General features: G+C 47.6%; 3 protein-coding genes across 4 annotated transcripts; 1 reads left to right on the forward strand and 2 right to left on the reverse strand.

Moving 5' to 3' along the window:
- Positions 1–352: 352 nt before the first annotated feature.
- Positions 353–2,288, reverse strand: ONS95_005190 (uncharacterized protein). The gene is made up of 2 exons (XM_058498588.1): positions 1,507–2,288; positions 353–1,456 (listed from the first exon to the last, which is right to left on the reverse strand). The coding sequence occupies exons 1-2, from the start codon at positions 1,878–1,880 to the stop codon at positions 715–717; spliced, it is 1,116 nt and encodes a 371-aa protein (XP_058352102.1). The 5' UTR covers positions 1,881–2,288; the 3' UTR covers positions 353–714.
- A 2,377-nt stretch (positions 2,289–4,665) lies between these two features.
- On the reverse strand, positions 4,666–8,492 carry ONS95_005191 (uncharacterized protein). Of its 2 annotated transcripts, XM_058498589.1 has the most exons (4): positions 7,452–8,492; positions 7,298–7,406; positions 6,198–7,227; positions 4,666–6,134 (listed from the first exon to the last, which is right to left on the reverse strand). In XM_058498589.1, the coding sequence occupies exons 1-4, from the start codon at positions 7,516–7,518 to the stop codon at positions 5,850–5,852; spliced, it is 1,491 nt and encodes a 496-aa protein (XP_058352103.1). In that variant the 5' UTR covers positions 7,519–8,492; the 3' UTR covers positions 4,666–5,849. The 2 variants fall into 2 exon arrangements, with proteins under 2 accessions (XP_058352103.1, XP_058352104.1); XM_058498590.1 differs by having other exon boundaries at positions 5,828–6,134; positions 6,198–8,492.
- A 359-nt stretch (positions 8,493–8,851) lies between these two features.
- Positions 8,852–10,577, forward strand: ONS95_005192 (uncharacterized protein). Its single transcript, XM_058498591.1, has one exon. It carries the CDS (start codon positions 8,974–8,976, stop codon positions 10,393–10,395), a length of 1,422 nt encoding a protein of 473 aa, XP_058352105.1. The 5' UTR covers positions 8,852–8,973; the 3' UTR covers positions 10,396–10,577.
- Positions 10,578–11,273: the final 696 nt, after the last annotated feature.

An 11,273-nucleotide genomic window follows, 5' to 3' on the forward strand; every position in this document is an offset into this window, starting at 1 on the left:
AAAATCAACGCAGCGCGAGCAATCTGGAGCGATCTAGTCTCTAGAATCGGAAATCATGGCTATCTCTTCTGCAACGAGTCAAAGATCACTCCTGGTCATTATCAGTCTGTCTAGCAGTTCTTTCGACCGCCAATGTTCGAATTCGTGCTAATTCAATGTGTTCTGTGCAGTCGATCTGCAGGGCAGCCAGTCATCGACGCGGGCTCACCTTTAGGATTTTGGCATCGAGATATACAGTACACTGTCCTCGTTCACGCATCAGTGAAAGAGTATCTTCTGACACTCAAAAGTCTCATATTGCAGAAGTATACTCATCGCAATGGCAAAAAGGGGCAATATAGCCAGAGGTAAGAGGGAGTGGTATTGATGTCACGTGACAGTGCGGCATATCACAAGAAACGATGGGCAGACCCTGGACGTTGTGTTGACAGATTAGGTGATTGGAAATAAGTCGCTGACAGAAGGAGGCAAGTTTAGATAAGAAGAGGATTCGGTCCCAACCGCTGATTGAAGCTCCAGCTTTGCAGTCTCATGGGCCCGTTTCTCAATGCCGAAGGTACAGTCCATGGCGCAGACTTTGCAATCGTGGAAGGTTTGAGTCAAGTGCATGATGAAAATCTAGGATATTTGTAAAAATTTCTCCGAAGGCTCTTCGTCAAGCCTTTCGCTTCGCTTCGACAGGGCATGATCCACATCCGTCGCCTTGCCCGATGTTCAAGCCTTCTTCACATCCTTCTCCGCAAACAGATGCTCCCGCAAAAGCCACACACCCGATACCGTCGCAGCAGGTCCGAATAATACTGTACTAAAAGTCATTTGGATCGCAACCTCCACTGTAGATACCTCAGCCTTTCCAAAATGCTTCAAATCCCATATAACTCCCCACGCAGCAGCAAGTGCTGAGCCCAAAATGATCAATCCGTCAACCTGGAAAATGTAATGGAGGCTTCCCAGCATAGTCAGGCGATCTACAGGTGGTAGTCGGATGAGAGAGTGAACGAAGTTTATTTGTGGAATCTTGGTGGAGATACAGAGAGCCATGGTAATGACATGTACAGCGGCGCAGGCGATGAAATTGACGATGTAAACTCGGTGCAGATGCTTGAGACTTGTTTGAGATTTGTTGACGCTCACCGCTGGTTCATTCTTTCTGATGAGGGTTGATATTCCAACGAGCAGAATATTGACGTAGAGAGGGCAAAGCTGCCAGGAAGCTATCAGAGCTTGGTGGATGTGGAGACCAGGATCAGAGAACGGGATGTACATTGCCACAGTTGGTACGAGATATCCAAGAACCAGAGATGGAAGAAGTGCTTTTGCGTACGCTGTGTCTACCAGTCGCGATGCTGGAGTCCAGGAGCTTTCTTTGGCTGAGGCCATGAAGAATAGTAGGTACCAGAGTGGTATCACAACTGCCCCTCCAACAGTTTGGTAGAACACTGCCCAGATGGAGGTCCTGTAGCCAGTTAGTGACCGTTCCCTTTAAAAACAGAAAGTCAGAGATACCATTTAATGAAAGACGAAGCATTCCCCTTCCTGCCAGCCTCAATAGACGATATCGAGATAATTGAAAAGAACGACACGAGGAAGTAGATCTGCTGAACATAGGCATTCATATCCCATCCAGAAGCGCCAGGCAAGAAGGCGGCGACCAAAAATCCTAAACCGTAGTCGAGTGACGCAATTCCGGTGTACTTTGTTCGTAGTAATTGATCGTTGTTGGGGAACTTGCGCGTCGTCACGACATCCTCCATGGGTTTGGATACGCTCAATGCTACATCGCTGAGTCTCATCTCTTTCAATGCGATCAAGGACATCGCGATGAAGAAGCTGGTGGCTGCATGACCTTTCCAGCCTCGTGAGAAAGATTTCTCGGCCATGCTGATGTTGTGCTGAACGCTCTGATGAAGGAGAGGGTTCGGTTGAACAAGGTCGAAGCCTGAAACGGCGCGTACTCGTGATAGGCCTTCAACTCCTCTATGCAGGATATTCTCCCAGACTTAGTCTTGACTGCTAGATGTTCTTATACTTGACATTGATAATCGATTTGAGTAAGCCGCGGAGTCCACCGGCACATGTTGTCAGCAAAATTGTACTCCTTTTTTCAAATTCTGCGGCGCAGTCCTCATCTCACCTTGCCCCACCATCACTTGGCTGAGGTGGGCTTGGCAGGGTTTTTATCTTTGCATCTCCAACTTTGTTTGGGCGGTCGTCGAGATGTACTTTCAACTAGGCAGCATACAAATGACAAAGGAAAAGTGGTTTTTCTTTTATAAAAAAAAATTACTTCATTTGAAGCTCATGAGGTGGTCTGTCGAGGGCCGGTGCCACAAAATTGATAACAGGACTTCGGAAATACCAGAATGCAGCCAACTCCACTTCTCCAAAGTGAACAGTTTTCTTCTCCGTATTCATCCTCAATCCATTTAAGTAGATCTCTTAAACATAGAATTGACATTCCAAAAATTGGAGATCATGAGACGTCTCTTGTTTGCCAAAGGTTGATTGCTTGAAGAACAGGCAGAGAATGCAGGACGTTCAAAGTCAAGTCAGCCAAAGCAGTGAGTAGCGAGACAGGTCTTCGATGAAGTGGATGGAAGTTGAGATAGCCATTTGCGAGCATTGGATGTGATCTCCCATTGGATCAGAGCTCAGTATAAGCCAAGGGATCCTTTAGAATACTTTCTCACTTGTTGGCTAGCATATCTCAAGATCTTATTTGCAGTCACCCGAGTCCGGATGAGACTGATCGTGAATTTTCTGCTCCAAATACTCACGGATGAATCCCCTTGTAGTCACATCGTAAGCTTTACGAAGTGTTTCTTCCACTAAAGCAATCAGGGCTCCTACTTTCCATCAGATCAGCGGATCTTTAGACTGCACAATGAAAGTCCAGGGAATCAGGGATACGTTTCTTGAATCAAGCAAACTTGATGCCGTTTAGGATTCACTCTATCTCTTGATGCTAGATGACCTGGAAGCGCTGTTCTGAGTGAATGGAAGTCATCGACCCGTCCCAACAAATCTCTTTTAAGTTGCGCCCATCCCACGAGTTTCTACACCTCAGAGACAAACACAGATTCTCCCACAATAGAAAAGTGGTGTGATCTGGCTCTGTCATTCGATTCGGTTCCATAGATATGTCTCGAATGCACGTGTCGAACGTTTCTCATGCGAGACTTTTCAGACTGCGCTCTGCCAAGTACATGCCCGAGAAGCTGCAAGGTTTGCTTATGACTGAAGTTCAGAAAGCTGAACAGCCGGTACATGCTGCCATGTCAATTACTGCTGTCATCTGAATCTTTACTGCCATGCCAGCCTATGACATGGCACTCTGTGCTGTGGGTTGGTGAGGGGTCCTGGGTGACAGAGTGGGCAAGTAGCGAAGCGAAGCCAAGTAAACAAACTTCCGAATTTACAAGCTATCTGACATTACATAGTCCGTTGTTAAGCCTCCAAAAGAAATACTCCAGTATATGCTCTGAATGTTTCTGATTATTTTTCGCACAATCTGTGGAAGTCCCCAATATATGTAGCATTCATACCTCCGGGTTTACCTTGAAATTTCTAGCTGGCGTGAGAGCTGGCGTGAGAGCTGGCTGATACACTTATCATATAACTATTCACTACCGCACACACTACCCTAAATCAATTATATCTTTGATAGTATCATAGTCATTCGTCTCTCGTTCCCCAAGGCTGTCTGATTTGATAATAAGGGTCTATAAATTAAACAGGTTGGACTTAACCTGGGAATCAAGCAACAAAGACGAAAAATTTCAGAGTTGAAATGAGGTGAACCTCTCTCTTCCCACAGGGCTAGTTGCATGAAACGACACTCAGCTGTAGAAGTCCTGTGGTATCTATGGAGATATTCAGGATATCGCTGAAATCTCTGCTCCCCCAGAGCTAGGTAAGATAGCGTGAAGGAGAAGTGTTGTCAAAGATCTTTCTGCTGTCATATTCCCCTGATCCACACAGTTACATCCAATGTGAAACTCTGTACGAAATCTTCAAAGCCATCTGAAGTCTCATCCATTCAATCCAAATCCTTCACATCCACAGAAATAGTTCCTCATTTGAAGTGCGGTCTGAAAGCTAAACTCGCAAAGCCAGACATCCAGCTTTGTTGGTATCTCTTAGATTTTCGCAGCCGCCTTGTATTCTCCAATCTATCAAAAGTTGAGTATTTATATATGTTGTGATTAGACCTTCCTGATTTTGATGTTGTCTATTGAATATATGAAGTCTGCTGAGCAGGTGGTGGTAGTCCGTCCAGTTTGCAAATAGTAAATTCACCATCCTCGATTGAAACTGCCTAGTAGAACTTGGAGCAGTCCCTTTTCTACTACAGAGAGTCTATCTACTTTACAGGCCCAACATGCCTCCTACCGTTGAAACAGCAAACCTTCGCAGAGACACCTCGCTGGTTTTTTTTCAGCCCTTACGGGAAATTGTTAGTCATATATGACGATATTTATTGTTTTTTTGTTTTTCGTATGACGAGAAGAAGGGCTGGCAGGATCGATTTCTATCTATGTACGATTTTTCTAAGTAAAGAAAACCTGGTTAACTTGGTCACTGTTTTGTTGTCCGCAGATTAATTGCTGTCACTCCTACTCCCCCTGCCCCTCTTCCTCCCCCCTCCCCCTAACCCCCTATCTTCTCCATATCATAAACATCTTTTTACCGTCTCTATCTAACTCGTGTGGAACAACACAATGAAATACATTACGCCACATCAGACCTTCCCTCGCAAACCAAATCCTCTTGCAAAATTTTCAAGGCTAGGCATTTCCTCCTCCCCCGAAGAGAAACTACACTTCAAACGTAAGAGCAAATATCGATGATAACGTCTATTACATGGTGGCTTCTTCCCTCTATCTCGCCAGGGGATTGATATATATATACATGAAGAGGGAGAGGTAGGGAGGGAGAGAGAAAGACATAGCCAGCACTGGCCATTCACTCTTCTCTACCCTAGTATTAGTCTTCTAATCAATCACTCACGCATCGGCCAACCCCCCACCCAATCAATCAATCCCGAGTAATTCTCTCGTCGCCTGTGTGAGAGAGTGGATGATCAAGAGAGTCTGACTACTCCCGAGGTATACTGTCCATTGAAGCCTTTAAATATGAAAGAATATCTGCTTTTTGTGGTTGTGCTTATCCCGTCAGCTCCTCCTTCCCTCCTTCCCTCCTTCCCTCCTTCCCTCCTTCCCTCCTTCCCTCCTTCCACCTCCACCTCTACCTTCTTGCATCTTCCATCTCCATTTCCTTTTTCTTCTTTCAAGAGGTTCCGAGCCAGACTCCCAGAGGAGAGGGGAGTGGATGGCGTTTCAGTATATATATATATATACCGGTACTTCGCTGTTGATAAAGTCTCCTCTGAAAACCCAACATATAGGGAGTGTAACCTATTTCGCACTTAGACTCGGTTAGGGAATAAGAAGAGGAAGTATGTAGGAAGGAAGATTGGTGACGGTATGGGTATTTAAAATAAGGGGAGCAGGGAGATGTGAAGAAACTGGTATCGATTTCCTATCCTTTCCTTTCCTATCCTATCGTAGGCTCTCATACCCAAGAAAAACGAGAAGGAGAAGCAGAAGGGGTGTATCGTACACCTAAACCAAGCCAAGACAAGCCAAGCCAAAATGAAAGAGAGCAGTAGCCAGAGAGGTCCAACCAGGCGACAATACTGAACTGCCAACGTATGAATTATTCCTTCCTCCATCCATCCCGTCCTATCCACGCATCCACGCATCCAACATCCAATTCCCATCCAAACCCCCCTACCCTCAAACCCATTACCCCTCCCTGCCTCCCTCCCTCTATCAACCACCACCCACCTACCTCTCCCCAATACAAGCCACCATCAACTTCTCATAATCCCCACTCGTCTCACTCTTAATCTTACTCGCCAGATCCCTATGGAACCTCGCACGATACGCGCCCTTAACCTGACTCATATGATTCCTATCCCAATGCGCGCGGATAACGCGATTGACGAGCAGGTTATCCTTGGTGCCTGCTCCCGCCATGGCTTCTTCAAGGAGGATGGCGTCGCGCATGGCTTTGTCGGTTCCGGTGCGGAGTTGGTGGATCAGTGCGTCTTCCATGTGGCCGGAGAATTCCTGTGGGGGAGGGGGGTTTAGCTTTGTTTTTTGTGTGGAGGTTGGGGAGGAGAGGGAAAGTACCTTTTTAATGACGGTCTCGAGATCACGCTGGTATTTTTGCTTGTATGTATGTGCAATGGCTGCAATCTGCGCATTACTCCTCTGTGTCAAAATCTGGCACACCAACAATTCATCTGTGCCTGTCTTCCCCTCAGTCGCTTTATACAGCTCCAGAACATCCTGATCGATCTGCTGAGGGATCACAGGCGCTGACTCCTCATTCCGGTTTGCAGCTAAAACCATTAGGAAATGCCTCTCGGTTTTCATGCTCAGGTCGGCTTTGATGTCTGCTTCTAGATTGCGGTGGTATGTCTTCTGATAGGCTTCTTTGATGGCTTTCATGTCTGCGTTAGAGCGACCCAGGAGAACATCGTTGAGGACTTTCTCTTTCGTGCCCGGGCCGTCGGTGGCTTGGATGAGGTTCAGGACATCTTGTTGCAGAGGACCGCGTACGATGGCTGTGAGACCGTCTTCGAAGGAGCCGCTAACTTCGCCTTTGATTTCGTTGATGAGGTTTTTGCCGAATCGTTGCTGGTAGACTTTTTGGATGACGGCTACTTGTAGGGGGTCTTTGTCCGCCAGGGTTTGGATGAGGAGTTTTTCGTTGGTGCCAAATCCTTTCATTGCTTTCTTTAGAGCTTCTGCGTCTGAGATTCCGTCATATGCAATGTGTTGCTGTGGACCGTAGCCAAGGGATGGAGGGGTAGGTTGTGTGTATTGCTGCTGGGGAGCTCCATATTGTGGCTGTGGAGGGTATTGTTGTGGAGGAGGTGCACCGTATCCTCCTGCTGCTGGAGCTGGTGAGCCGTAAGGAGGTTGTTGATATCCTTGCGGTTGTTGGCCGTAGGGAGGCTGTTGTGGAGGAGGATATTGACCTTGTTGGCCATATGGTTGTTGTGGAGGGGGAGCTCCATATTGTCCTGGGGGAGGCGCTCCATATTGCGGTTGTTGCTGCTGGGGAGGATATTGACCGGGAGGAGGGGCACCATATTGAGGTTGTTGATAGCCCTGCTGGCCGTAAGGCGGCTGCTGAGGAGGGGGAGCTCCGTATCTGCGGGTTAGAAGTAAGCCATTGTACGGCGCATAAGCTCCCAGACCCCTCCAAATGAAAAACCACTTACTGCTGCTGTGGAGGCGGCGCACCATATTGTTGCTGTGGGGGAGGCGCTCCGTATTGCTGAGGAGGAGGAGCACCATACGGTTGCTGACCATAAGGTGGTTGGGGGGAATCTGTTCATTGTCAGCTCAATGTCACCAACTGCTCGTGCGACTTACGACCTGGTGGCGGGGCACCATATTGCTGCTGTCCTGGAGGAGCACCGTAGGGAGGTTGATATGCCATTGTCTCGAGTCTTGTGTATGAAATCTGTCAATCTGCGAATCTGTCCAAGTGAGGGAGAGAATTGTTAATGAGGAAAGCAAGAGGGGTAGCAAAGTAAACGGGACACGAGCCCTGGACTTTATGTCGTCGTACGTGATGGCGAACAAGCTAGAATCAAGCACCCTGTTGGTTGCCTGCCATCCTCCATCCACTTCAGCCCAACAGCCCAGCTGGTTTCGAGGGGCAGTGCTGAGTGGTCGGGATGATACCCAGGGACGAAAACGGGTATGGGCTGGTCATGAATGGAATGGGGCAGAGCACAGCCCGTCAGCCACTGCAAGTGGTGTCTTGGCTGTCAATTGAGCCTAGGATATAGACAGGGTGCAAGCGGGGGAAATGGGCAGGATTGTTGGATTGGAAGGGAGATTGATTGGATGGGATAAGAGGGGGGGAGGTTGGTGATGAGAGGATATTTTGAGGTTGATGTTGATGTTGGTTTTGTATGCACCGAGACGAGGAGGTCGATTTGACTTCCAGAGGTGCATCGGTTCGCAGCGAGGACAGACCAAGGCGAGCAAGGGCAAGAGGAGAGCGGGGTGGGGAATAGCTGTAGCTGTAGCTCCCGCCCCTGCCCAGCACAAGCAGAACAGGACAAGTGGGACAGGGCAAGGCTGAGTTGATTGCATGACGCACCACGTACAATTGCGCTTTGAGGACTTCGAGATGACAAAAAAGTTGTGGATAATAATGATATGTGAATATATTTTATTCAATGTCCGGAATGGAAAAGGATAGGTATTCAATGGAATTAAGCCATCTATTTTGATTCACACGCCCAAGGTTTGAAATATACGAAATCTTGTTGTTACCAAATTTTACAATATTGCAATTGCAAGGTCTCTACCGATAGGAGTCCAGCTATCTGGATTGGATTCTTCTCTTTTCGTGTGTACCTAGCTAAAACATGATCGGCTGTTTATTAGAGCACATCTATCATGAGAATTCTATCAATTGAAGTAATCACCAATACTGTAGCCAGACCCTCAAGAGGAATGCCTGGAAGTACCTTTAACTGCCTTGACTTCACACGCTCTTCAGGTGTGAGTGTTATCACGTGACTAATACATAGATTCCATTGCTCTGCCTATTCCATATTGGAGTAAATTTGGAAGTCACTCTGAAATTCAGAATATCACCTGGTCCTCTTGCAGTACAAAATCCCCTCGGTTTCTTTTGAGCTTGACCTTTCAGATTGTCCATTTCATGTCACGGGGTTCCGCAAACAACGTGATCAGCCCGGTCAATGCAGCCCGATTGACTCATTAGGAAGTCACAATAAGCTTCTCGCTTGCATCGCTTCCAGCATATGAAGTCGCTTCTTCTATCAACTCAATATAACACCCTCTTCCTCTTCCTCTTCCCTCTCCTAATCCTCGTTTTTCGACAAAATCCCTCGCTCCATACACCACCCTCAAAATGGGTGGATCAGCCTTCACCAACCTCTACACCCCTCGCATGCCACCACAAATCTACAACCTCATCCTCAGCCAAACCCTGTCCACAGTCCAAAAGCACTTCACGAATGTCTCATCGCCCATCTCCGCTCCAGGCAAGCTCGATTACGGAGACGTCGACATCCTGTGTTTCGGACCCCTGACACCATCTTACAACCCTGCCGCAACACCAAATGCAACAGTTACGGAAACTATTGCGAAGGAATTGGGTGCTAAGGCGTGGATTGTGGGCAAGAATGGACAGGCTATGAATTTGGCTATTCCGTGGCCTCAAGATGATGACAGCTCAGAAATCTCGTTTGAGAAAGGTGGTGAGGAGGAACAGGCTACCAAAGACGAGGATGACCAGAAAGAGAAATTCATCCAGCTGGACATCCACATCCTCCCCACCCTCTCCTCCTACAATTGGGAACTCTTCCACTCCGCGCACGGCGACCTCTGGAACATCCTCGGCAGTACGATCCGTCGATTCGGTCTCACAGTCAACAATCTAGGACTCTTCCTCCGCATCCCTGAAATTGAACTCCAAGACCGCAAGAAGAGCATGGTGTTCCTTACTGGTGAGCCTAACACGATCCTAGAGTTCCTAAGACTGGATAGTGCGAGATGGTGGAAGAGTTTTGAGAGTCAAGACGAAATGTTTGGGTATGCGGCGGGATGTAGGATGTTCTGGGTTAAAGAGAAACTGGAAGTTGGTGAAGCGGAGGGAGATGTCGTTGGTGAGATTCCGGCTGAGATCTCCGTCGAGTCTCCTCAAAATGGAGACAGTAATGGGAGTGTGATTGAAGGCCAGGAAGGCGGTAAAGCAGGCAAGAAGAAACTCAAGCACAACGACCGCCAACGCCTGGAGAAGCGTCCTATTTTCCGCTCTTGGATCGAGGATTTCATCCCTAAATGTCGCGATCAAGGTCTTTACCTCGCTGAACAAACTTCTCGCGAGCAGATCCGCGATGAAGCTTTTGAGAAGTTTGGAGTTAAGGATGAGTATGAGTCCAGATTGAAGGAATGGAATCTGGAGAAACACAAGGATGAGCTGTGGAGAGGTGTCATTAAAGCAAGTGTGCCTGTTGAGGGTGTAGATCCACAGTTCCGAGCAGCTAGCGTGAAGTATCTGAAGGGAGTGATCATGGAAGGAGGAATTTGGGAGGGGAAGACGGTGAAGGCCAGTGAGAGGGATGAAGATGGGAGGTGGGATTTTGAGGAGGTGAAGAAGTTTGTGGTGGGGAATTGGGAGGAGGCGGGCAGATTGGGGATGGAGATTCAGCAGAAGAAGGCGGTGGAGAATATGAAGGCTAGGGATGAGAAGAAGGCGAAGCTTGCGGGACTTGAGGGGCAGGAGAAGGAGAAGACAGATTGGCAGGTGGAGGAGCGAGTTATTGCGTAAATGGGCCGTGATTATGAAGGCGTCTGCTGCTGGGAAATTGGAGTTTGCTTGGGATGTCATGGGATGGAGCATTTGATACCCCATTAGTTCATTCTTTCTGGGCTCTTGTAATCAGGCCAAGCTGAACCACAGCTGATTCATCTGTGCAAAATGAATTATGTAGAATATGAGTTATGAAGAGCAAGTTTTCATATACCACCGCGCATGGTAATGAAAGTCGCACCCACGTGTCCATTCACTCACTCAACCACATATCTTCTTCCTCCCCCTTTCCCCTCTCTTCCAGTCGCTCCTCCCCTTACTAACAAAACAACACAATATAAAGCAATACAAAGCAACATAAAAATAAAAAATAAAAATAAATCCCCATTTCTTCATAGCCAAAAGAACCATACAAACACAAACACGAAGATATATACTTCCGGAGATATGTAGAAGGACATTGTACGTACTTACTGTACCCCATCGCAGGGGTTGGTTGGCCCCCGCCGTCATCACCATGTTCATCGTACAGCGAGCGGTTCGTTTACCTATTCCCCTTCTCTTACTTTCTTTCTCCCCGAAAGGCGGGTTAGGTAGGGTAATTTAGGGTTTGGAGGTGGTGTGGTTTAGGGAGAAGGGTTGATTGTTGTTGGGTGGGGGAGTTTTGTTGCTGGGAGTGGGGTTTGTTGTCATTTGTGGAGTTTGGGAAGGGTTTGAGGCTGGTCTGGAAGTTATGTTTTGTGAGAATGGAGGCGTGAGGTTTGATGTTTAGCATCGAGCAGGGTAGAGTAGGTTGGCTTGGGTGGGGCACTGCAGGAGAGAACAGACAGAGAATAGGAGATTTTGTTGGTGAAGTGAAGTTACATTATCGTTGCCTTCGTCATCGTCGGCTGTAC

The sequence above is a fragment of the Cadophora gregata genome, assembly GCF_030347475.1.
Source record: "Cadophora gregata isolate MNR1 chromosome Unknown scaffold_15, whole genome shotgun sequence".
In the NCBI taxonomy this organism is placed as follows: domain Eukaryota; kingdom Fungi; phylum Ascomycota; class Leotiomycetes; order Helotiales; family Ploettnerulaceae; genus Cadophora; species Cadophora gregata.

Coding starts and splice junctions, on each gene's coding strand:
- ONS95_005190 (XM_058498588.1), bottom strand. CDS start 1,880: ATGGCCGAGAAATCTTTCTCACGAGGCTGGAAAGGTCATGCAGCCACC. Junction 1,457..1,506: donor GCTTCGTCTTTCATTAAATG/GTATCTCTGACT, acceptor AACTGGCTACAG/GACCTCCATCTGGGCAGTGT.
- ONS95_005191 (XM_058498589.1), bottom strand. CDS start 7,518: ATGGCATATCAACCTCCCTACGGTGCTCCTCCAGGACAGCAGCAATAT. Junction 7,407..7,451: donor TGGTGCCCCGCCACCAGGTC/GTAAGTCGCACG, acceptor GACAATGAACAG/ATTCCCCCCAACCACCTTAT. Junction 7,228..7,297: donor GCGCCGCCTCCACAGCAGCA/GTAAGTGGTTTT, acceptor TCTAACCCGCAG/ATACGGAGCTCCCCCTCCTC.
- ONS95_005192 (XM_058498591.1), top strand. CDS start 8,974: ATGGGTGGATCAGCCTTCACCAACCTCTACACCCCTCGCATGCCACCA.